Source organism: Rhamphochromis sp. 'chilingali', assembly GCF_963969265.1.
Source record: "Rhamphochromis sp. 'chilingali' genome assembly, chromosome: 14".
Taxonomy (NCBI): Eukaryota; Metazoa; Chordata; class Actinopteri; order Cichliformes; family Cichlidae; genus Rhamphochromis; species Rhamphochromis sp. 'chilingali'.
This window is the reverse complement of record NC_137941.1, coordinates 18,351,749-18,379,347: the sequence shown is the minus strand read 5'-3', so window position 1 is coordinate 18,379,347 and position 27,599 is coordinate 18,351,749. Positions and strand designations below refer to the sequence as shown.

The following is a 27,599-nucleotide window of genomic DNA, read 5'->3' as shown; positions in this document are numbered from 1 at the left end:
CACAATCTTTCAAGAAAATTTGGGATAACCTGTGGTTGTGATGTTTCATTATTGAATCATGACCGGTTTACATTGTTATAGCATTTAATGTGAATGGTTACGACATTGTTGGACAAACACCAGAAGCCACCAATTCTTTTTCTTTTCTTTTTTGTCTTTTTGATGAAAGTAGGTTCTGTCGTAATTTTACTGATGTGACTGAGCTACACAAGTAAAAGTTCCGAATTAGGAGGTAGCTTTGTCAAGCTAAGCTAATGTTGTCCTCTTGTTTGTAGTGTTCCCCAAGTATTTCAGTTTATTTGATAAAATAGGTGCAATACTTGTTTTCCCCTGTATCGATACAAGTGCAAACAAAATGAATACCCTTTTCAATCCTTCTTTTCCAATGAGCTAATGTCAAATGAGCTAATGAAAATCGTGGTTGGAGGCTGAGACGAAGCTCTTGCTGTCAGACATCTGGTCTTAAAGTATGCTTAAAATCCTAGTTATGAATGTTTCTATGAAACACGTTCTGTTCTAGACTGAATCTTTCATTATCTGTGTCTGTCTTAATATGGCTGCTTGGGGAAATGAAGTGATGTAGGTCATTAACGTGATATTCCACTCAGAATTTTTACAATTATGTAATGTGCAAAGGAATATTTTAAAACTATGGAGTATCTGATTTAACTTTAATTAGCCCTTGTCAATTAAAGCACTTAGTGTCTCTCAGACAAATGAGAAACCCCATAACCAACCAGTCAGACCTCGCCAGCAATGACAAAACATAGTAACAATAGTACTGGTTTATCCTTTAAATAGGTTAAAAAACAACTAATGTTTAAGCAGGGGAAATTTCGCATTAGAGCATGTGAAGTCTAAAGTTTTCTCATTGTTGGTCCTTTTAATTAGATGGGACTTGTTACTCTGGTAACCAAAAAAGCTTATTTTTACTTAATAGTTTTTGATGCAAAGGTGTGGCTTTGCTTCAAAAGTTGAACCACTTTAGCCTTACTGCTTTCTTGGCTAGTTTGTGGAGACAGAAGATTGTCCAGGTAGCCCTTCAGAGAATTTGACACCCTGTAGCTCCTCATCTGATTTTTAGGGGTAAGATGTAACATGTTAGAGAGGAACATTGTTCCAACCACCATGATTTTTTATTCATGTGCTTCAGTTGTCCTGTTTTTAACATTTAACTAAGCCAATGATGTTTTGGTCATTGAGTTTTTAAAAATATGGCTTCAGAAGATACATAAAAAAATGCTCCAACATTATTTAACCTAGTAACGCCGAGTTTATCATATGTGATACATGAGTTTTCTTGAATTTCTCAGACTTCTACAGCATCAATGTAATTTTTTTGTAACTAACTAAATTGCACAATACATTTTTAAGCAATAAATTACAAAAAAAAAAACCCAAACAAAATAACAATATTTACAAAATACAAATAATAATAATAATGATAGTAATAATAATAATTTGCAGGCAATTATTTCATGGTTCAGGCTTTAAAGGTTTAAGCTTTGGTCATTACATTGGTTTACAGTGCCTATATGTAGCCTACGTTTTGGTTTGGAGAGAAAAATATAGCTTTTTGTGTGTCATTTTTTGCAGGGACACATCTTCGTGTATGTCTTCAGGGAAACACATGTTGCACCGAGGAAATGGAGGACAGATTTGGCCAACAGAGTAAACAAGACTTTGAGAATCTGGTTGATGAAATGAGTCACACACTGAGAAGCACCTTTGTTTCGAGACATAAAAGATTTGATGGTAAGTCCTCTTTGCTTAATGCTTTAATTTAATTATTTTTTTCTTATTTTCTTTTCTTTTAAAATTTGTTTTAATGGTCAGTCACTAGAGAACAAGTGCTGCGAAAAGGCTTGGGACTGTACGTGTTAATTTGAAAGGGTTTACTCCAGTTCTTTAGCTCTCCTCCCTGAAGAGGAGACGAGATGTGAAAATCTCATTAATATGCCTTGGAGTGGAGAAACCTCTTGCTGGATTAGACAAACATGGCTACTTGCGCTGAAGATTGACAACTTCAACAGCAGCACAAAGCCAGCTTCTGCATTATTAAGGTTGTTTGGTGGTCTTGTGCTGTATGTGATCTTGTCCTAGTCCCATTGTGACTTTCTTGACCACTACACGTTTAATAAGTTTTTGTATGGGACGAGATGTGCTCATTACTGAACCAAGCCTCACTCTGCCTCTCTACATGTCCCTGTTGGTGTTCTTCTCTATGGGGTCAGCTCCTTCTAGTTACAATTTAATGAGAAATAATAATCCTTTCAACTCTCACAAGACCATGTGGTTAGCAACAGCTTATCACTGTGGACAATGGTGACAGGTAGAAGAGGTGGAGAAGTGTAGCCACCTGTCAACACTGTCATTAAAATAATAATAATTATTATTATTATTATTATCAAAATGCTAATATTAGTAAAATAGTTGTTATTATTTAGAAATCCAACAAAATGCCTTTCATTACATAGATATCTTTAAAGATTAAAGACTTCTTTTTATCTCCAATGTCATGGTCCTGGGCCGTGTTGGCCCAGTATTCTTAGTTCTCTTGTATTTTTGTGGGTGGCTGTAGCTCAGGTGGCAGAGCAGGTCAGCCACTAATCAGAAGGTCGGTGGTTCGATCCCAGGCTGCCTCCTGGCTGCATGCCAAATATCCTTGGGCAAGATACTAACCCTGTGTTTGCCTACTGGTGGTGGTCAGAGGGCCCGGTGGCGCCTGTGTCCGGCAGCCTCGCCTCTGTCAGTGCGCCCCAGGGCAGCTGTGGCTACAATGTAGCTTGCTATCGCCAGTGTGTGAATGTGTGTGTGAATGACTGAATGTAGTGTAAAGCGCTTTGGGGTCCTATGGACTAGAAAAGCGCTATACAAATGCAGGCCATTTGTATTCAGTTCCCTGTTTAGGTTCTGTTTCCTGAGTTGCCCTGTTATGTGGTTCCCTGTGTGCTTTCCCTTTGTGACTCTCACCCCCTGTGTGCCCCTCTATGTATTCATGAGCCCTTGTCCCCTTTCGTGTTTTATTCCATGTTTTCCCCAGCCTGTTATGTCTGTGTTCTCCCCGTGCTCTCTCCTCCTGTCTGAACCTCTGTACTTCCTGTTTTACTTTGACAGTCTCTCGTCAGTATGCGTCATGTTGTGTTCACTCCTGCCCTGTCTCGTTATGATTATCTGTGTCAGCTGTGTTCCCCGTGTGCTCCCACTTCCCTCGTTAACCCTCTGTGTATTTATGTCTGCGTCTCCCTCAGTTCTGTGTCGTAGTCTCCCTCATAGCTGCGTGGATTTCCCTGTGTCTCTCTGCAAGTATTAGTTATTGTTCCCGGTTTAAGTTTTGTATTTCTTGTGATCTGCCTTCCAGCATTAAAGCTGTGATTTTGAGTTTATCCCCTGAGTCCGTGAGTTTGCATTTTGGGTCCTCATCCTGCCTGCCACACAGCTATCATGACATCCAAAGAATTGATGGGCCAAAAATTTCCATGTATTAAAGTTGATTAAAGAATATCTAAGAATATTAGATTGTAATGGTTATTGGTGGTACTTAAACCTTAGCAAATACAGTATATGCTCACACTATACAAAAACATGTTATTAGGTACACTTTGTCAGTACTGGGCTTGACCTCAGTTTATCTTCAGAACTGCCTACAAGGTGCTGGAAACGATCCTCAGAGTTTTTGGTTCATATTGACATAATAACATCACTCAGTCGCTGCAGATTTGTTGGCTGTGCTTCCAGCATGGGAATCTGTGGTTTAAAGGATGCTAAGTTGGTAATTAATGGCCCAAAGTGTACCAAAATGGCATTCAACACACCATTACACCACTGCCATTAGCCTGATCCATTGATACAGGGCAGGATGGATCCAGATTTTCATGTTATTGGCTTCATGTTCTGATCTAGACTCATTAGACAAGGCAGCATTTTCTTTTATTGACCAATTTTAATGAGCTAATGGGTATTAGCTTCATTGTCCTTAGTTGACAATAGTGTCACCCGGTGTGGTCTTCTGCTGCTATTTGCTTTAAGGTGCTATCTCTGACCCCAGCTGGTGGTGGCAGATGGTGCCCTTCCTTGGGAATGGTTTTGGGTTTAGGGAGTTTCTCCTTCCCACTGTCACTCATCAGTGCTCAAAGGGGGTCATTGATTGTTGGAGTTTTCTCTGTTTTCTTTGTATTATTGTAGGGTCTTTATCTTAAGATATAACTTGATTTGGCACTATTCATAAATAGCACTGTTGAGAAATTGAATTGAATTGATTCACCTTTCCACCTCATTCTGATGCTTATTTGAAATTCAGCAGTCTTGATCATGTCTACATCCCCAAATAGGAGTGTGCAACATAGCCTTAAAATGATTTCAAGATATTTAAAGAAATAATGATATTTATGATGATATGCAGACAATAAATACTAAAAATATGTGACTGATGCCTGCAGGCATTACCTTTTTATCCTTCTTTTCCAGCGAGTACAGAAGCGTGCAGAACATTGTAACATAATACAACAAAAAAATCTAACCACCACAGTATTTTCCATCCACAGTTAACTCTTCTCATCATGTGGAGTGTAACCACTTAGTGCTCCAGTGATATTCCATTGAATCATTTGTTTCACACCACTGTATCTAAAACAGCAGATGATTCTTGTTGCAGTTAAGGATGTTAATATATTGTGTCTGTTACTGTGATGAATAATTAAAGCTGCTTGCAGCCACGTCTGGCAACCTTGACTAAAATAAAGGAAGTGTCTTTGGTAGTAGTACAAGCAAACTTCCCCATAGGGGTAAAAACTGCATAAAAAGAGACTTAAAATAAATGCAGAAACTAAAAGGTGCAAAATAATAATATAAAAATAACAAAAAATAAATATATACAAATTTTTTTTGCCATTAAAGGCATAACAAATTAAGGCTTAACCCTTGTGTGGTGTTCGTATTTTTGTTACTCAGCCAGTGTTCATGGGTCTGGTGGACCCGCTAGAGTTTTGGCTTTCCAAATTAACACTATCAAACAATTTTATGTTAAATTACTCAACAGATGTTTACTTCATCCCAATTACAAGACATATGAACAGCGAACATGGTTAATTTTTTCCCTTTACCTTTGTTAGATCACATTTATGAATTAATGTGCTTCTCGTTTTTCTTTTATATAAAATGTTATAAATAAATCAGTTATAATCAAGTGGAGTGAGTGGAAAGACACAACACATTTACACGTGAAAAAATAATTGTTTAATTTTTCTTTTGAAAAAAACTGAACACGGGTCTCACAGACCCGAACACCATACAAGGGTTAAGCAATCTTTAGTAAAAGCCCATTCAGTATGCCTCTTAAATAACTTTGACATAAATGATCTGCTACCGTGCATGTAGGACTACATGCACAGGGCCTGGGTCTTCAACGTAAATGGCAAAACTCAAAGTTAATTTTGAGTTTTATGTTCAGGTCGAGCATTTTTTTAGGTGCGTTCCTCTGTTCTTGACAGAACTACTTGACTATTTGTCTTAATATATGAATTTAACTGTAAAGCAGCAGTCTCTTTGAAATTTGAATGTCCAGGGATCACAAAGTCAGAATTAGTCTCAGAATTAAAATTTGTTGTTGAGTATTTATTTTACTACCATGAGTGCAGCCATCGAACTGATGCTACACAACTTGTGTTTGTTGTCATGCCTGCCATAGATGCACAGGAAACAGCTAGAAAACAGACTAAGCACAACATTGATAATAAGGACAATTTTAACAACTATGCATCCTAATGGACTTAAAATATATGCTAAACTAAAGTCACCGACATCACTATTAATTACTTGCTGTATAATATGTTAATGTCCACTAAATGCATGTAAATTACAACATGGGTAAAGCCTAATTTCTCAAAAGAGAGAGAGTAATTATCTAAAAAAGTTTATTCAAGTAAAGATTGAAAGCATGCATTGTAATATTTTGCGACTGGAATGTATTCAAAGTCAACAATGGATATTGGTTGAGTGATTTAAGTGTGCAATTTAATATTCAGCAGTCAATGTCATGTCGTTCTGTCTTCATTCTATTCAAAATATTCAACATATTATATGAAACTAATGCTATTGGGTTACAGCATGCTACTCTCAGATGATTCCACTGGTGCCCAGAAACTCAATGTCACAATGATGTCTGTTTATTTTTTTATTTTTTTTCCAGGAATACACTTCTTGAGCCCACATGTGATTCCTGGAAGCATGCATAAATAAATAAGTGTTATTTTGATCATCCCCTGTCAAGATGGTGAATATCATGAGGAAGGGAAATGGGGTTTGTCCAGCAGCACTTAGATGCATGACTCCGGGCACCCCTTGTTCTCGTGGGGTTTGCGGCCACTCTCCATAATTTCATTAGAGTCAAAGCAAATGCTGTTTGCAGGTTTTTGAAGGAGACTGTGTGTCGGATGAGGGTCTTTACTGATAAACTGTTTAGGAAATCTGAGATATTGTTTGCTAAATTAAAAAATTTCCCTTACTGTTTGTTTATGTAATCAATTTAACTAGATGATTTAACTAGCAGATCAGCTGCTCAGGCACATAAAAAGTTGTTTTATAACGATTGTATAATTCCTCCGTGTTCCCAGAGGTGCGCTTATTCATTATGAAGCAGTATTACCTAAATAACAAGATACTGAACCAAAGAATATAGTTAAAGATCCAAACAATAAAGAGCTTTTAGTTCACTTGAATGCCCTTTTTCTATCTTTTCAGAGCTTTGCTTTAGGTTTCCGCCTACAGAGAGTCGGTGTATTTGAATATTTTTTTCATTTTATGCAGACTGTGATGATGGTTACTGTAGCAGATAGTAGTTGGGCAGCCCACACATTCCTGACACCACAGCCTATGTGTTACAATAAGAGGGTACGGTCTCAACTATGCCAAGACTCATCCACTCTGAAATGTCTGCAAGAGCTCAGGGGCACGGTACACTTGTATCTAAAAGAGAAACAATATCATCGGTACCAAACGTGCAGCAGAATTCCTGTAATTTAGTAATAAATGCTATTATTATAATATTATAATATTCACTATAATCCATAAAATAAGACCAGAGAAAATAACTGGTCTAAGAAACCAGACAAAGCAAATGCTAGCACAGAGAGTTCTTTTTTATCTCACTCATTAAAGTCCAACGTCAGGGTTTGTAATTGTTAATCAATTCTTGGCCCTGCTGACCACAAACACCATGGTGCTGAGCATCCTAGCAGAATATTAATGTGGTCCATCCTCTGCAATTTATCCAATATGAACGGCCTCGCACACTGTGTGTGGTACCCATTGATATCAGTTGCATTGTCACAGCGTTGTTAAATTTTTACCGTTATATATAAAAATGTAAACTGTATTTTTATGCAGTCAATGTTGAGGTGCCCTTGACCAAAGCACTTAACCCAAAAAGACTCCTGAGAAAGTGCCAGCCATATAAAACAGTACTGTGTGGGCAGCAAACAGGTGTGGTTATGTGACTAGATGACTAGATCTTCTCTGTACCTGAGATTCTGCCAGAGGCCCCTTTCTGTTTATTTCTAATAGGGAATTTTTGATCTCATTTCTGTAATATTGTAGGGTCCTACTACAGTACAAAGAGTATAGATGACATGACATGAGTGTACAGATGAATTGTGAACTGACACTATATAAATTAAATTAAATAACATGAAAATACTGCAGTATGTCTGCTTCTTAAGTTATGACGTATCCATCTTCTGAAAGTACTATGAAAGTTTCTGGTGTCTAAGTGATGAGTATTTGTTATTTTAGGTTATAAAAATAAATAAATAAAAATTGTTATTCTAACCCCATACAGCTTTTTAGTAGCCCTTTTTTAATAGCACACCTTTAACTAAGCTTTAAAAACTCAATACACACCACAACCCCAGGACTCCTATAGTTCTCCAGACACTGATATTTTAAAGCATCAATAGTCCATTCTCTGCCTGGCAAACTTTTTTGGTATTGACATTTAACTTAGGATACTTCTTTGTAGGAAATTGCTCAATAACGTCTTCATTACTTATATTCTGTTGTGGATGCTTCTATGACATCATCCATTTTTGCCAGCTAGACAACTCCCCACCCCCCATGTGATGTCCCTCCCAATCAGGCATTAAGTATACTCCTTATGTTTACTATTAATAAAGACAATTTAACCTTCAACCTAATTCTTTTTGGGTGAAGGTTAAATTGAAAGACAATACTGCTCCTAGGCTGGTAAGTATATTTGAGAAAACTATGCTGATCCTCTGTTAGATTTATAAGTCTTTGGACCCTTTGACTTTGTCATAATTTAAAGTCATCCCTTGGTGTTTGCTTTTGGCATCTGAATTCAGATGTCTCTGTTTTGTCAGGCAAGAAAATATGTCTTTTACATGGAAATGTCTTCAAGTGCAGTTTTGATCAGCAAAGTTTCTAGTCAATTTAGAAATACAAAAAAAGAAAAAAAAGAAATTGCTCTTTAATGCATTTAAATCATGCACCTTATGTTAGAGTCCATATGTCAAATCCCTGTTAACGTCTATGAGCTAGCACACTAACTAAAGGGTTTGATACAGTAACTTAAAAAATGAAGAATAATCCCCTGACATTTAATAACATTAGACCTTAGATGATATATTTGTCTTCAATCGGGTTATCATTTACCTTTTTCTTATTTTATTAATAAGAGCACAGGGTGACCATAAAAGACTGGCCATAAAAATTAACGTAGAGAAATGGAGACATAAACGATCAACCTGTCATGTTCTCTACAGCAGCATAGCACTCAGAGCAGCACTCTATAGACTGGCACTTCCTGTCAGGCCGATCAATGACCCAGCTTTTGACAGACATGGAGAATCTGAAATGCAGCAAAATTGCTAGTTTCATGTACAATCATTGGAGCTCGAGGAGGCTGAATATCATACTGCTTGTGTTATATTATGCTGTTTCAACAATCACAAAGTGAGAACCGGGCTCCTTCTCTGACTAACTATATTGCCGTGAAAGATGCTAGGTGAACTGTGGGAGATAACAGCTATTTGCCCTGCTGTGTGAGGGTCAAGAAATCGTGTATATTTGTGTAGTTTATAGTGTGTATCTTTGCTAAAAAATGACATAGAGTTGTGGCAAAGTGTTGCTTGCAGTAATGTGACAATAAGAAAATATTCCCAGTTCTAAAGTGATGTAGCTAATTTCTTTCTTGCTTTCTTTTTTATTGGTATGTGACTTTGAAAGCCAATGCCCCACTGTATTGTTTAGTGTTTATTCAATTCCTGCCTTGCCAGAGTGAATGCATTTATGAAATCTTGTAATTTCCATATAATTTTAAGCAGCTCCACATGTTCTCTGCAGAAACTGTTTTTTGTGAGTGGTTGTGGTTTTTTTGTTGAAATTACAAAATTCTGAGTGGGGGAAAAACAAAAACAAAAAAAAACATCCATCTTAAATTGCACTCTACTCTGAGACCTTGTTTATGCCTTTATCTAGTTATGTCTAAATATCTCTAATTTCTTTTTGACAGATGACAGATGAGTCCACATTTTGAGATATACTTCCCAGATTCTCAAAAAGCACCAAACCAATTAGAATCACTGTGGTAAAAAAGTATTAAAGTTGTCTGCCATAACACTGCAGGTACACCCTGCCGGTAAAACTTAGGCCCCTGAAGGTTCTTATCTATATCAGATGTTACCATGTCGTCATGCTTCCTAGCAACTACTACCAATGGGCTTAAAAGACTTTTTTCAGCATTTATGCACCTGTAACACCTATAAGCATCACATTGTTTTATTTCACACCGATAATAATAATAATAATAATAATAATAATAATAATAATAATATGACAGCATCAGATTGCCTGGCAACCACTTAGCAACAGACTAAAATGACCTTTCTTTGGCTTTATGCACCTGTAACACATTATAAAAGGACCACATCAGTTTAGTTACAACAATAACATCTCATTTATAGCCACAAAAATTTAATTAACCATGCATTGTAACCACCTAGCAATGTATGGAACGCCAGGACTGCCATAATGAATTAATTAAATACACCATTAAATAATTAATTAAATGTGGCAATAATTAATTAATTACATGTGTCATAACTATTTATTTAATTAATTAATTCCAATTTTAATTAATTATTGCCACATTTAATTAATTATTTAATGGTGTATTTAATTAATTCATTATGGCAGTCCTGGCGTTCCATAGCAATGCGCCAAAATAAGTCTTTTTTCGTTCCTTTTTGTACCTATGAGACCTTATAAAAGCATAATGTTTTTATTTCATGATAGTAACAACTAATTTAATTTTCCACAAAATTTGAATTATACATGCCTAGCAACCACTTAGCAACAGGTTAAAATGACCCATTTTTAGCCAGTAAGCAAAATCTACCAACCCTGTTTTTTTTTTTTATCATTGATATTTATTTATTTATTCATTTGTTTATTTCACTTTTGCCAACAGCGCAAACAGGCCAAACAGTATTGTAGCATGGATGTGTACTGGTTTATATTATTTAACATATCAGTTAAATCCCAATTACTTTTGGTTAAAGTTATTGTGCTCAAATAAACATGACGCTGAATGTGGCCCAGTTAAAAAATAAAAAGTTGGTTTATGTATGTAGACTCCAATACAATATATTGCATGTACCCAATTGAAGAAGGCTGAAATGTTTTGGAAAGCCAACCCCTTTTTCCTCCTCAGCTGGCTGGTCACAGTTCAGAAGACTGTAGTAATTAATTCTGCAGGCCACTTCCCCTGAGGGTTCTCACAGTAGATGTCATCCGATCCACAGCAAACTCCTTTGGTTATGTGTAAAGACCAAATGAAGTCGACTTCAGAGTCTGTTGTCTCCAAAAAGCTGTGGTCTGCTTAGAAATAAAATTCACAAAACTTGCCTTTTCCACCATCTAGTTCAGAAATCTGAAACAGGGATGCTGTGTTTCAAGATTGCTGAAATAGACTGCTGACATCTAGGAGGCCATCCATCAGTAGGTTTCTGCAGAAGCACAGAAACAGATGCTTTCTTTTTATCACAAAGAGAATGGCTGTGTGTAACCTCTGCACAGCTCTGTGCATATACTGAGGAGCTGGAGCCAAACGGAGCTTTATCAGCGAAATGTAATGAACTCTGTGTAAGCTGGGAGTATTTGAATCACTGCTGTCCAGCATTTCAGCATCATTATTCTCTGTTTGCAGCTAATGCAAATGATTATTTGGACAAACGTCTTAGTAATATATGTTTAGGATTTATGTAAATTCTCCAGGTAATTTTTACTCTTTGACATTTCACTATGGTTTTCATTTTCTGTCATGAAATATGGATCCCCTCAAGAGTTTTCACTAATTACATTATGATGTCTTTTTTAGCCTAATATTTCTGCTGGTGATTTATACCAAGGCCATTCATAATGAAATTATTCATCGTAATCACTCCATTGCAGAGCTTAGAATTATATCAAATATAATGTCATATTGATTATAAACACTGTTTTAATTAAATTGGTTATGTTTAATTAGTCTCTCAGCAGAACATGGCTGTATAAAGGTTTGTTTTTCTCATTTTCATGATTTTAAGTAGAATTTGTTTTGGCACTGTCATTAATCTATGTGCACATCGCTCAGCATCACTGACTGTTCTCATTACCACAAACACATTACTGAAGCAAAAATCATGCTTAAAGATTACCATATTTAAATGACTGCTAACTGTGGACATTTATTACATATTCTCAAGTATACTGAAAAATAACCAGACTTTGGCTAACGTCATGAGTCCTGCCTACTGTAAGTTCTAATATAAGATGTGTTAAGTAAATTTAAAAAAGAAATGATATCTCCTTAGGCACCAAACGTGTGTGAAAGTAAGCTAATGTTGTCAGATTCCAGGGGGAGTATGACAGTTAATACTCACTGGTGCCTCATAAGATGTGCTAATGAACAATAATTAAATCTGATGAGAATAAAGAAAGCAAGTATTTTGTGAGCATGCACTAAATGAAAGACAGTTTTTTTTGTGAATACATTAATGTAAGATAAAAAAAAAACCCTCTGCTCTTCAAGTTCAAATGATACACACCAAAACCCTGCCTTTTTAAGCCACCATACATTAGTCTTTAAACGATGAAATAATATCATAAAATAACATTTTATTTTCTAAAAACCTTGCAAATGACGCGTGTTTTCCATATTTTACTTTCTGTCAGTGTGCATCTCGGGTACCTCTTGATGTAACTAATCAGATGTGACTTGGTGTGGCATTATGGAGAGTCGGGTCATTTGGTTTCTCTGCTGCTGTAATCTGTAATTTTACCTGCATTGCTGGAAGCTAATGACCACTTCAAATCCATTACGCTTTTGTCTGGGCCATTGTGATAAGTGACTCTAATGTGCATGGCTTGGGGGGAGAGGTGTAACCTAGCTTTTATGATAGCTCGAGAACATACAGATTTACAGTGGGGCAAAAAAGTATTTAGTCAGCCACCGATTGTGCAAGTTCCCCCACTTAAAATGATGACAGAGGTCAGTAATTTGCACCAGAGGTACACTTCAACTGTGAGAGACAGAATGTGAAAAAAAAATCCATGAATCCACATGGTAGGATTTGTAAAGAATTTATTCGTAAATCAGGGTGGAAAATAAGTATTTGGTCAATAACAAAAATACAACTCAATACTTTGTAACATAACCTTTGTTGGCAATAACAGAGGTCAAACGTTTACTATAGGTCTTTACCAGGTTTGCACACACAGTAGCTGGTATTTTGGCCCATTCCTCCATGCAGATCTTCTCGAGAGCAGTGATGTTTTGGGGCTGTCGCCGAGCAACACGGACTTTCAACTCCCGCCACAGATTTTCTATGGGGTTGAGGTCTGGAGACTGGCTAGGCCACTCCAGGACTTTCAAATGCTTCTTACGGAGCCACTCCTTTGTTGCCCGGGCGGTGTGTTTTGGATCATTGTCATGTTGGAAGACCCAGCCTCGTTTCATCTTCAAAGTTCTGACTGATGGAAGGAGGTTTTGGCTCAAAATCCCACCATACATGGCCCCATTCATTCTGTCCTTAACACGGATCAGTCGTCCTGTCCCCTTGGCAGAAAAACAGCCCCATAGCATGATGTTTCCACCCCCATGCTTCACAGTAGGTATGGTGTTCTTGGGATGCAACTCAGTATTCTTCTTCCTCCAAACACGACGAGTTGAGTTTATACCAAAAAGTTCTACTTTGGTTTCATCTGACCACATGACATTCTCCCAATCCTCTGCTGTATCATCCATGTGCTCTCTGGCAAACTTCAGACGGGCCTGGACATGCACTGGCTTCAGCAGCGGGACACGTCTGGCACTGCGGGATTTGATTCCCTGCCGTTGTAGTGTGTTACTGATGGTGACCTTTGTTACTTTGGTCCCAGCTCTCTGCAGGTCATTCACCAGGTCCCCCCCGTGTGGTTCTGGGATCTTTGCTCACCGTTCTCATGATCATTTTGACCCCACGGGATGAGATCTTGCGTGGAGCCCCAGATCGAGGGAGATTATCAGTGGTCTTGTATGTCTTCCATTTTCTGATGATTGCTCCCACAGTTGATTTTTTCACACCAAGCTGCTTGCCTATTGTAGATTCACTCTTCCCAGTCTGGTGCAGGTCTACAATACTTTTCCTGGTGTCATTCGAAAGCTCTTTGGTCTTGGCCATGGCGGAGTGGCGGAGTTTGGAGTCTGACTGTTTGAGGCTGTGGACAGGTGTCTTTTATACAGATGATGAGTTCAAACAGGTGCCATTCATACAGGTAATGAGTGGGGGACAGAAAAGCGTCTTACAGAAGACGTTACAGGTCTGTGAGAGCCAGAGATTTTCCATGTTTGAGGTGACCAAATACTTATTTTCCACCCTGATTTAGGAATAAATTCTTTACAAATCCTACCATGTGGATTCATGGATTTTTTTTTCACATTCTGTCTCTCACAGTTGAAGTGTACCTCTGGTGCAAATTACTGACCTCTGTCATCATTTTAAGTGGGGGAACTTGCACAATCGGTGGCTGACTAAATACTTTTTTGCCCCACTGTAGTAGTCTACATGTTCATAATAGTCCACAATACTGTTTAAAATAAAACACAAATAGTAAAATTTCCTGGAATCAGTAGCTGGTGTGACGATATTAGGACAACATTATTTTCTTTCTTTATCCTGAAGTATCCCAAACGTGTAGTTTTGCTGCTGGCTTTGTCCACACCTCGCTTCCTACCATCTAAAATCTAAGATCTAAAAGTACTTTTAATCAGTATTTTTATATGAACAATAAATTAACTGATAAATGTGTAAAATGAAAGGTGTGTGTGTGTGTGTGTGTGTGGGGGGGGGATTTTTTTGTCTCTTTTTATTTTACATTTTGATTCAGTCTGTGTCCTCCCATCAACCCTACTCCAGATGCAGGATGCAGCTGCTACTTTCACTGACAAATCACAAAAGTACCACATAAGACAGTATACAGCCCACCAGAAGAGTTATGCATTTTGTCTGGCACATGGCTCCAAAGAAATCCAAGTGCAAGACTCGTTGCTCACATTTTGCCATGTTATAACTTGGTGATAATATGGTAATATTCTTCATACAGCTCTTTCTGCTGCCTCCAAGGAGCAAAATATATCAGCTGATACACTTAAGAGTTCACGCTTCTTTAAAGCTTTGGGTTGTAACCATAAAGCCCACTTAGGAATATAAAAAGCTTTCAGTTTTATTGAATTGTACTGAATCCTCTTTTGACTCTCTTTGCAGTTAAATGTACAGGTTATTTAAATTTTCATTCTGGCCCTTCTATGCCAATTTTATTGTTATTTGTAGCAGATGGTCAGAAATATCATCTAATCCCACTTTCTGGCATGTCACAGAGGTCATGAGACAAACAACAAGTGAAGTCTAAAAAGGAGAGTGCAGACTCATGCAAATGCTGCAGTTGAACTGCATTGTGCTGTCATAATCATGATGATGGAAAGTTGATTGCATTTCACAGTGGTATGCTTTTCACCATATAGAGAAATATTCATATATGCAAAGTGTTTTATCTGAACTGTAGATTCTTTCTGTCAATGAACAGTACAGGAAGGTGTTTTGGGTTTACATGAGTGATATGGACAATAAAGCGAATACAGAGTTTATTATTTTCCAGAAATATATAGGGGAACTTCCCTTTGTCATCAAAAAACGAGTTTACTGCAAATAAAAGTCAACAGAGCTGTGATCTCAGTTCAAAATGAAAACGGCATCAAACGCTATAATTGATTTCTTTGTTTGTTTTATTTTAGTGTTTTCTGGCTGTTGTCATATTTGCATTGCAATCAAGCAGGCTTCCTTTTTAAGCAGCGTTCTAGATTGCAATCAGACACATTTAATGTCATTTTGCTGTGTTTCTGTTTAATTGTAAATGCAGTGAAGGTTCCCAGTGCATCTTGTCAAACCATGTCTATGTATGACATGTACAGAATAAACTGACACCACCGTACAGAATAAACTGAGACCACCGTCACACATGAAATAAAATTGGACAGTAATAAAGGCTTTTTCTGTTTTCTTCTAATCCAGAATTTTTCCTGGAGCTGCTGGAGAACACGGAGAGGTCCCTGAATGACATGTTTATGAGGACTTACGGCAAGCCTTACATGCAGAATGCAGAGGTCTTTGAGAACCTGTTTGCTGAACTGAAGCGCTATTACACTGGAGGGAATGTTAACCTAGAGGAAATGCTTAATGACTTTTGGTCACGGCTGCTGGAGCGTATGTTCACACTGCTCAACTCCCAGTATGTCATCACTGAGGACTATCTGGAGTGTATCAGTAAGTACACCGACCAGCTGAAGCCCTTTGGAGACGTGCCCAGGAAGCTCAAGGCTCAGGTTACCCGCGCATTCATCGCTGCACGCACATTTGTCCAGGGGCTCTCCGTTGGCCGGGAGGTAGCCCAGAGAGTGTCTAAGGTAAATGTTCTTAACCCTTTAAATTCTTTAAAAAGCACACATTTGCCCTAGTTTTCACATGATCAAGTTTATCCCAGATATACTTTCAGAGTAATTCGGATTCTCTCAGGGTATGTCTTCAGAAAATTTAGTCCTCAAGGTGGCTCGTTCATGGAGCTGTCTAGAAAACATTGTTGAAGGGTGTGTGGATTGCTCAGGAGAAATTCCCAGACAACAAAAAAGGCGAGAAAAGAAATGTCTGCTATCGCTGTTTATTGCTCTCTTGCCTTATATTTGTTCATCCAGTATATAGAAGTCATTAATCACACTGTTGCCTGTGTATTCAGTTTGATGCAAAGCAATCTGTATGCAGTTCCTGCAATACCATACTGCCCTGGGAGTGTATGTAGGGCTGATCATGTACAAAGTGAGATTAAAGGGAAAGCAAAAGGCTAAGCCTTGGATTTAGTCACGCTTAACAACAATGTTGTTTCTACACTGTCATTTGGGTTCAGAGAAGCACTGATTCACAACATTGCGAATCCACAGCCATCCTCTTTGGCTTCTTTGCTTTTTGTTTTTTCAATACAGTCTATCAGCTAGATTTGATTATCATGTCTATTATGAATATTTATAGAGCCACTTCCCAGTAGGCTATATAACTAAAAGCTAATGAAAATATAGAAGCCTTGAATAATGAGAAACAGAGGGCAAATGGAGAAGACACTGCTGTACTCTTATAAATCCACCATTCATTTGGTCTGTTAAATCCCACCATACTTGAGCATTAACCACGTTCCCTTCCTTTCCCCTGAGGTCCCACCCTCCCTAACAGTAGTGGCAGTGAGGAGCATTTAGCCACAGAAGATGTGTTGTTAGTATTCATTTAGAGTTGTACCCTGCAGTCCTTAGAGCCCAGCGTGTCCTAGCTTCACCTCTTGACATTTCAGTGGGACCTGAGATCCAGGTCATCTGTCTGGGACTGCAGCCCTTTGATCCTCAGGGTATAAAGTCATCACGAGAGATTGGGTGTAAGCATAATAAAAACAGACACCATGCCAGAGGTGTCTGTTTCTCAGCGCTGCTAAGATGTGACATCCATGCTTATTGCTCCTGGGATATACAATATATTGAATTAAAGTAGGTGATGTAGCATTTTATTGCTTTTCACAGCTTTGAGGAAGCGCAAACCTGTGTCTAGATCTCATCAGCACAGCTCAGACTTGTGCTATTTGTAGTGAATACAATTTAATAATCATTTTCCTAGTTGACAGTTTTTAGAATATCTGAAATGTCATGCAGGTAACTAAAAAGAATACTTCCATTATCTGAAAACAGTCTCTGTAGTAATAAACTCTACAGAAACAATTTGCTCTTTTGTTCTGGAAAAAAACAAAAAAGAAAAAGAAAATGATCTCTGTTTTTTTATTTTAAGTCACAATATTATAGTTATTGTTAAAGGAAGTCACGTTGGAACTCTTATACGCAGCAAAGTGTAAGGATGGGTGCATTCTGAATATGTATTATTTGATTAACAACAATATTTTGATTGTCATTCAAAGCAATATTGATGTGTTTTCTGCATGAATTGTTTAATGGTTATAGAGAAAGAGAAAATGCACCTTTCTCTTAATTGCTCCAAATCTAAATTTGTGGAATGATGAGGCACCACTGTATTTTTCTGAAATTGTGAAAAATTTAACTTTTAAAATGTTTTTTTCAATGAAATTGATAAGTGAGCACCCATAAATACTGCTAATTCAAACATTACTAACAGTGATTATTTCTCCTCACGGCCTTGTGATCTACAAGAAACCTTTGTTGACTGCCCTGAGCTGCTGCCTTACACCTGTGTCAGGTGATACAGATGCTGGCAGAAGCATTTTTAGAATATTCAGTGTCAAGTTTTGTATTTGACGCCAGTTGTCTGCGAGTTGATGTGTGGGGGTTGTCTGCTAGTGAGGGCAAGTATGTCTATGTATAACGTGTTTTTCTTACGTGCCTTCCTCTCTTGGTGATTCTTAGCACTGCACTGTGAAAGAAGGGGGTATGAAAGAAGCAGGGCTTTGAAGCACATCAGCTGTTAAGACATATCACTGAGAGCTTCTCTAATTTGTAGACTTTGAAAAGGTCAGCCATGTTTTTTGTCTAGTCCAGGCTTGACTTGTACTTACTTGGCTTGAGTGAATGTTCAAAGGCAAAATGGCAAAATTGCAAGAGAGCTGACCACAAATACCATTTTTTGATTCACTGCACTTAGCTGTCTTCACAAAAAAAAAAGTAAATAATAAAAAATATATATGAAAAAGAAAATGAATGGGTAAACCTTAATTTTTAAGATATTTTTTGTCAGGGTCCTGCTTACACCTCTGATCTGCCAGTTCCTCAGAAGCCTTACTTTTTGCTTGAAATCATTTGCCGTGGACTTTGTAGTACAGTAGTTCTAAATTTTCAGTTTGTCGCTGGCATGTTGCTTATGTTGTCAAATCTTGTTACATAAAACATAAGGTACTATTGTGGTATGAACACCTTCGCTTCCCAGTCCTTTCATGTTCTTAGCACAGGCTTTTGTCCAAATCAATTTACAATAAGTGCACTCATTTTACACAAAACAACAGCTAATTTTGGTGAAGACGTCGCTGTGCATCGCTTCTTTAAAACAAAAAGAGCTGTGATGCTGCATTATAGCTGCTTTTCTTGTATTTTTAATGCAGTGAGACAATAATAAGTGTTAGTGTAGTGTAAAAAGGCACTTTTTCCAGACTAAAAGGTGTTTAAGATTTAAGAGTCTTGTTAGTTCATGAAAATAGCTCATTTAATTTTAAACATCTTAACAGGTCTTCAGAGTGCAAGTAACTGCATACTGAGAGTAGGAATAATGAATGCTCCATATTATAAATAATGTCATCAAATGTTTTTTAGCAGATCGCATAGTGGAGTTTGTATTTGCTATGAGATCGATTTCCTCACTATGATTTCAAAAAACACACACTAATGACATTTTGCACTTTGGTATTCCCACAGTCTGATAAATGACTTGAATAGAATATAGCAGCTGATGATCCAGCTGATGGTCAGCTGTCTTCTGTAGTTTTTTTATTGTGAGTATTACTTCAGGATCCTGTGAATGAGAGCATTTTTCATTGCAGCTAACTTCCCGCTGTTTGTCAAAGTAGCCTAAAGGTTAATTATCAACCAGGGGTTCTTGTACCCTAGAGGGTACTTCTGCAGCTTCCAATGGGCATCTGGAAGGATTAGTAATTTACAATCAAATCAAATTAACATTTGGAACATGAGAGGTTGTGGTAATGAAGGGTTGAATTCACTTCATCTGGCAGGGATGTGTGGTTTTGTCTGGGGGAAAAAAAAAACACATGATGCCATTCCATGGTATCGTGAGTTATCCTGCTGGCGGCAGCTATCAGAAGATACACTGGTGCACTGTGGTACACTGTGGTCATGAAGGGTTAAACATGATCAAGAACAGAACTCAGAGAGTCTATGATATTTAAACCATTCTCAGCTTGTACTAAGGAACCCTCCATACCATTACACTGCCAACAATAACCAAAAAGTTGCTGCCACGTGATTGGCTGATTAGATATTTGCATTAAGAAGCGACTGAATAGACGTACCTAACAAAGTGGTCACTAGTTGTATGTCATAATTTGTCCTATTAACTTATTAAAATAACCCTGTTTTTGAGTCGCATCGGTTATCTGTTAAACAAACTGTAGTGAAAAGCTGAAACAAACAAAGGTGCATCTTATCTCTTGCTTCACTGTTTATCATCTTCAATATCTATACATGCAGTCACTGTAACATAATGCATTTCAGAGGTGTTTAATTGTCTGTTTCCTGCAGCTGTTAGCCTATTACTATCAATGCTTGTATGTGTTTTCATACATGGAGACAGTTTATCAGGTTATCTATGAAAGCAGATTTTTCTACTTTGCCACTTTTGTCTTCTTTATTAGCTTGGATTTTTACTTTTTCATTAGTGACATAACCCTACATTTTAAAATAGAAATTATATTCCATAGAGTGGGGAAATAGATATTTGACTTTATTTAAAGACTTGTGGTTTAATTGCAAGCCAAATTATCCTATGTGAAGTGTTCATCGGCAGTGACTGATTGCATAAGAACGTTCTTTAAGTCTTCAGTCAGCAAAAACGGTCTCTCTCTAGGGCCTTTGCTGATTAATAACTGAAACTTTTTTTGACAATAGGACAATAGCATTATGGTAAAACTTTGCAAAAGTTTTCTACTGGACAGTTTTCTTGTTATAAATTACTCAAAATTCTTTAACTGGCACAGTTACTTTAATAAAATAGATTTATAATTACCATATATTTCGTAGGTGCTACTAGATACTAATGACCGCTGTCACATTCTGTGTCCTTGCAGGTTAGCAGCACTCCAGCATGTATTCGAGCAGTGACAAAGATGCTGTATTGCCCCTTTTGTCAGAGTATGCCAGGAGTAAAGCCTTGTAAGAATTACTGCCTGAATGTCATGAAGGGCTGCCTGGCCAATCAAGCTGATTTGGACCCAGAGTGGAACCAGTACATCGGTGAGTCTTTTCAACCACTTCCCCAGCCATTTTTATTTTAACCTCGACTCTGCTGTTCTATTATTTCTAAAGTAACATACCAATTAAATGTGTTGCTATAAATTCATGTCTGGGCATATGGTTTTATAATATGACTGAATTGAACTAATGGATGTGGGAGAAAAGCAGAGAAAGCATGTTACATCACATGAGCACTCACAGTAAAGCAGATTGAAATTTTCACTTACATCATCACTTTTAGCTTTTCCTTTTTGCTGCTATACACAGGGTTATATTTTAATTGCATACCAAAAAGTGACACGATTTGCTTTAAAGCTGGACAGATAATAGTATGAGTTGAATAATCTTTTAAGCTCCCTGGTGTAGACCAGAGAACTGTAACTGTGCTTTGAAAGCAGTTAAAAAAGTAAGCTGAAAGCTGCACACTGGGGTGTTGTTTTGGGTGACGTAGGCAAAAGCTGTAAACCTTTTAAATTACAGAGAGTAACTGGATTAAATGTTAATATTACAAATATTGCTTTGTTTTGCTCAAACCTTAATCATAAAGCAAAGATGCTTTAGGCACGGTGAGACCTATGTGTTCAGGAAGCAAGAGGAAAAGGGCGGAATAATTGGAATTATGTGAAGTGGCCTGGTAGTGGATGCTTATATTAAACATGGCCAAAGTTTCACATAATGAGGTCAGCATATATGTAAGTAATATATAGTGTATAGTATAGGCCAATATGTAGTGTAAAACAAGACTGTTTGCACATAGGTTTTTTGGCTCTTTTGGCTACTGGATCTCACTAATGGCAGGGTTACTCTGCAGAGTACCACCTGCTGTTCAAACCTTCTGATTCCAGTGAGCAGCCAATTAGAAGAAAGTTAGCTTTAAGGAAGTGTGGGCATAGGGAGGGGTGCTCAAAACATTTTTTTTCCACAAGAGTCTACGGATTACTATGGCAATAAGCATAATAGACCCATTGTAAGGAGCACTTCCAATACTGAATATTTAAATATAACAAAATTCATAGCACTAAAATGTTTGAATCCACAGTACTGCACAAGTCTTGAATCAGTCATCATTTCTTTTCATTACTAGGAAAATGGAAAATAGGTGCAGCTGCATATTGAAACATGCAAACATCCAGAAAAATACAGTATATGAAGCATAAGTTTAAGTTTGTACAGTTTTAATGAGCTTGAAAGTCAACGCTTTGTATCACCACCTTCATTCTTCAACACAGTCTGAACTCTCTGAGGCAACCTGTATTGTAATTTCTTTAAGTAGTCTACAGAAATAGTTCTTGAGGCTTCTTGGAGGACATTCAAAGCTCTTCTTTGGATGTTGGCTGCCTTTTCTTTCCATTATCTGTCAAGATGATCCCAAACTCCTTCAGCAATGTTCAGGTCAATGCTCTGGGGAGGTCAGTCTATGGCTGAATGTCATAGACTGACCTTGTGTGTTTTTTCTATCCAGGTGTGATTTTAGTCAATTGGCAATGCGTTTATCATTGTCATGCTAAAAAATAAAGCTAAACAGACACTTTCCAGATGGTATTACATCCCAGGTTAATCTGAAAGTGCATTTCTTGCATTAATAATTCCATCAGTTTAGATGGAATTAAACACAGCTGGATACAATGCAGCTCCAAACCATCATAGAGCCTCCACCATGTTTTACAGATAGCTGTGGACATGCTGGACTGAAAATTCCAGCATCTTTAGATAAAGTCTGAAAGATGTTTAGAGGGCCTGTAGAACTACTTGAAAATGACAACAAAGTCTGGCTCAATACAGAGAAATGAGGTATGACTCAAAATTTTTTGCACAGTACTGTGTGTGAATTAGAGTTCCACACAGTTAAAGTCATTGAAATGAAATTAGACATTACATGTTTCTGTCTTGGTGTTTTTTCTGTGCTTTCACAGCATTGAACTCTTGAGTAGCACCATAATTTCATTGAAATATTATTAATTAATAAATAAAATATTGAAAGGCAGCTTAGGTCAAAATGCTGACTGCATCAGTATGCGGGGATATACAAATCCTTGTGTTGCATTGCAGAATTGGACTTTCTATTTTTAGAGAGGCTGCAGCTGGTGCCGTGTCATTATCATATTTTGACAACATCACTTTCATTGACACTCGCTGGGCCTTTGGATAAGAAAGTGCTCTATTTGTCATTCTTCTATCATGATTCCTGTGTGAAAAGATTTTATTCATGGGATTCTGCTCTCCTGCTGGGCTAAATGGTGACTTGTAATGGGGCAGACATGCTCCGCAGGAAGTGCCAAGTTTTGTGAAGTTATGTTCCATAGAAAATTGTTCAACTCAGAGTCAACGAATACAAATAGAAATATAATATTTATATATTTATTTTGGTATTTGATAGAATGCCCAGCATGATGGTTCCTGCTGTCAGCTAGATAGGCTCAGCCCATTGGCCTGAACAAAAGCTACAGTATGATGGCGAAAATGTGACTGTTGTGAGCAGGAGATGGATTAAGAAGTTTGTATTGCCTTTTTTTTAGTACAAGCTATTAAGTTTTCTGTTTTCATCTTGGTGCATACTATACATGACTCCTATCTATTTCTGGAGATTAATATTTAAAAATAATCATATTCTTTCTGTTTTTACTGAAAAATATCTCTGTATTTTAGGTTTGGGTAATTGTCTTGCTTTAAAAAAATGAAAATAATCAAATCCTCTTATGATAGGGCTGGTTGATGAATTGATATATGAACAATATATTTAGTAAAAAACATGAGCATATTTTTTTTCATCTGCACTAATAAATAAATCCATTACAGATTTTGAGCCCTAACACTTAGGTCATTCTTGTAAAAGTTTTTCTTTTTTTCCAGTTCACTTCAGTTCTTGTGAGCAGCTCCTCATATCTTGACACTTAGAAGTATTGTACTGACATTGTAGTGCACAACCATCTGGTCTAAGTTGTGACCTTGATTTATCTACACAAAGTTTGCCAGTCTTTGTGAGATCTACTGGGACTGTATGGAGCAGCAAATCAAAGCAATGAGCAGCTCAAACAGACTGAAAGCTGCACGAGTAAAAGCTTCAGTGCTGATTCACAGTAAGTCCTTCAGTGCTACGTTACAGAAAGTCGTTTTATTCAAGAAAGTATATTAAGCAGTAGATATTGAAGATGATAGTTTAATTTAGCAGTAATTTAAATGTTGCTGAAAAATTGCTTAATCTACAAAAGGATTCCACAATGATTATTAGGATTATTTTGTAAATCTTTGTTAATCACCACAGTAGATTCAAAATCAAGCATTTAAGAGATGATTGAAGTGCAGACTTTAATCTTTAAATCAATGGATTTTTACAAAAGTATCGCATGAACTGTTTAAGAATAGCTGTAATTCAAGGAAGCACTCTTATAACACTCCGATTGAGAGGTCCCTGATATGATGCTTTTGCATCATATCAGGGACCTCTCAGTGCACATGAAAAAATGTTCTGTGGCATCAGTCATTCATGTGCAAAAAATAAATAAATTTGGATTTATTGACGTTTTTTGCACCTTGCAGTGTCCAGCAATATGGGTTTTGCAAATACCAAACAATCCAAACACTTTCAAATCCACATCAAATCACATTCACACTTGCACCTATGGGTATGTAATGGGATTTTTTTTAACATCATTATTTTTGCCAACCTTTTTAGATCAACTTTGACTTAATTATTAGTTTATTTTTAAATCTTTTAAAGCTTACGCTATCTGTCAGCAGAAGATTCTAGACTGAGCATCGTCCACACTTTTGATTTGTTGCAAAAACAAGCCTGTGACCTTTCACAGGGGGTGGTGGAGATGCTGGAACTTGTTATCGACTTTGGTAAAAAGGCAAATGCCTCAGAGAAAATGCCTCAGCCTTCCTACTTTAACAGACCGGGCTTTACCCCCAGAATCGACAAAATTGACAGTGTGCCTTATAATCCGATGCACCTTATAGTCCAAAAAACACGGTAATTTTATTTATGTTATTGAAAGCACTGCTGTTTATCAACTAATAGAAAAATTATTTATAATTTCAAACTCGTTGCTTTTACTTAATCAAAATAACGAAACTGATTATTTTGAGGTTCAAACCAAAATATTGTTTAGGAATCATGACTTGCATCTTAAATATACTTTACTGAGGATTGTTCGCAATTTTCAAGCAACAAAAATAACTTTTGCCTACAGCTTGTGGGATTTTTGACTGAGGATCCAGTATTGAATGATCAAAAATTAAACACTGCAGGTTGCCTATTGGTACCTTTGCTCCTGCTGTTGCTGCAGCCATTGAAGCTTAGTAACGTGTGAAATTGTTTGGTAAGAAACATCTGTCACATTTTATAGTCGACAGAACAGGGCACCATCACAAGCTGTAACAGCATCACAATTTCAGAATGCCACATATATTATTTATCCTAGCTGTCAATCTCTTGTTAATCTCAATCAGTGTATTTTTAAAACCATGCATCCTGTTCAGGGTCACAGGAAGTTGCCAAAATGAAGCCTTGGAGTGTAACAGAGAGATTTCACAAATAAATATACCCACCCCCACTGATAATATAGACACTATTTCACTTTACCTGAATTTCTTATCAGCCAAAAACAGGGAGAATTGTAAAAATAATATATACATTTTTTTTAAAAAAATGATGTTTGTGTTGCATTTGCACTGTCTGGTTTATCGAATTTTACTAATAAATTACAACATGAATGTTATCTATTGTTAGTTGCCAGTAAGACTGCTTTCTTAAAACAAACAAGTCTGTTGGACTCCTAAATCCAATAGAATGTCTACATTTACTTCACTAAAAAAATTTATTTCTAACATGGCGCCACAGTTTTACATTTCTGCCATTAATTTTGTAGCAATGTTCATTTTGTCTTTATTAGAGCACTTGTCAATTGGGTTATTGTTCCCTGGTGCAGATTAAATGCCAGTTCTATATCTTTTGGCTCTGACATTTCATGCTCATTATGGGATGAAAGATTTTCAATTAGCTTGAAGTCTAACCACAAAAAATGGTATTGACTCGTCTCTCGGTGTTAAATTGTCAGGAAGGTTATTTCATGTTCTACACATGCAGACAAATTACTGTAATATGTAATCCCATGTAGATCACAACTATGCTATTACTTAGAAATAAGAAGCTTTGGTTTGAATGAACTCAGATCACCTTCTGCTATCACATACTGTTGCGGACTTCAAGCTGCAATATTCATCTTGATTCTTGTGGCATCTATTCAGACCAGCTTTATGTTCAAGATACTGGGGAGGTGAGAACTAATCCAACCAAAGAGGGAGAAATCCTTTACACCTGGAGGCTGTGCCCTTGATAGTGACAATTTTCCTCACAACACTGCAGGAAATAACACCCTCTGATTAAATAAATTCAAACTCGTGACAGAAGTTGAGAGAGAGAGAGAGAGAGAGAGAGAGGGAAAAAAAGGCCAGTTCACAGCCTTACCTCCATTTATCTACAATATGAGTGTGAGGCTGAGAGTGACTGTTATGGCATCGCCAGAAGCAAACTAAAACAGATGTGTGTACGAAGAGCAGCCGCACTGCTCCTCGGAAATGTGAAATGTTTAGAAAGCGCTACTTTTGTACCGCACTTTCACAGGAGGAGAGAGAAAAAATAACTGGTTCAACTTCCTCGCTTTTGGATGTTTTCTTTGATGTTATGTTCGAAAACAATTATTTGCTGTTAAGGCTAGAGTAATAAAAAAGTGACAGGAAAAATTGCCCTCCACAATCATATTTTTCCTTTATATTTCTGTTCATGAGACAGAGGAATGCAGATGCATCCCAGTGAGGAGATCTTGAAAGTTTTCTCTCCTTTACACAAATAGCATTGAACGTGTGCTTGCTGTGTTTGCCTCTAAGCAAGAGATTAATTAGACAAGTAACTAAAATCTGACCAAGAGACTTAATTTAGAGGTTAGAGCTTCTCACAAGCTCCGCTAATATCCGATTTAAATATGTTGATATCATGTTGTCATTTCACATTAATTTGGAAAGATGCTGTTCTTAGAACTTCACTTGACAGAACATGAACAATAGCATTCATATGAATCAATCAGCCATGCTTCTACTGTGAATACAACATAATATTTTTCATGTAGGAACTAAATGGATAGTTATGGTTTTAATAAATATCGTTTTTAATGCCATGCTGCGATATCTATTTCTTCTTTAATGTTACGCTGAATAAATCAAATCAAAATAAATCATTCAGTAGATTAAATGGACTCTGCTGCTGAGTAGCCAGTCTCTAATCCGTTTGTTCCCACTGGAGAACAAATCCTTGCTGATTTCTCACAATTCCACTCCTACAGACAAGACTTGCTCACTGCATCCAATATGGGAAAAAAGATGCCAGCTACTGTATCCACACAAAACCTTATTGTTATGATAAATGTAATGAAAAAACAGTTTATTTTGTCAAATAATTTGTAGTTGCTTTCTATACACCATTTATCATAATAAACACGCCTTTTTCAAAAGCAGTCTGCGAGCAATTTGATGAGATTAAAGGTAGGATTAGATTTTAATTACACGAATTAGCTGAAGCATGGAGCGACTGAGGAACAGCTGTCAGGCTGTTCACCACAATCAAAGGCTGCACTGAATACAGTCAGGATGCACGTAGGATGCATAGATCATGCTGCTTTTTAGATAGATTGCCTATTTAGCATTGCTTTGACAGCGTTTATTTGTCTTTGTGCATTTTTTAACTCTTCAGATATTCTTTCTGTTGAATAATGCTTTGATGTTTTTAACTATTTTTTAATCAGGCTGTCTGCACAAATTGATGTCTCCTACTTCTCAGATGTTTTAAATATCAGTCACACAATCGCATGCCCTGGAGATAAATATTGTGCTCTGTGATTTACATCATGCAATATGTGCCATTATCACATTGTATTATACCTGTGATGGAACCTAGTCTCCCGCATATTGAGATACTTACAGCGACTTGCCACTGGACTAAAGTCAGTCCAACGTGAACTGCTTATCAGTGCCAGGTTTTTGTTTTTCGTTCTGT

At 37.1% G+C, this 27,599-nt stretch overlaps 1 protein-coding gene across 2 annotated transcripts in view; it reads left to right on the top strand.

The window, feature by feature from the left end:
- The window catches only part of gpc6b (glypican 6b), an 84,756-nt gene that overhangs the window by 19,345 nt on the left and 37,812 nt on the right, over positions 1-27,599 (top strand). For both annotated transcript variants that reach the window (XM_080903052.1, XM_080903051.1), the window contains exons 2-4: positions 1,597-1,755; positions 15,603-15,994; positions 20,383-20,548. In XM_080903052.1, the coding sequence (XP_080759178.1) occupies positions 1,597-1,755; positions 15,603-15,994; positions 20,383-20,548 (717 nt within the window). The remainder of the gene's footprint in view (positions 1-1,596; positions 1,756-15,602; positions 15,995-20,382; positions 20,549-27,599) is intronic.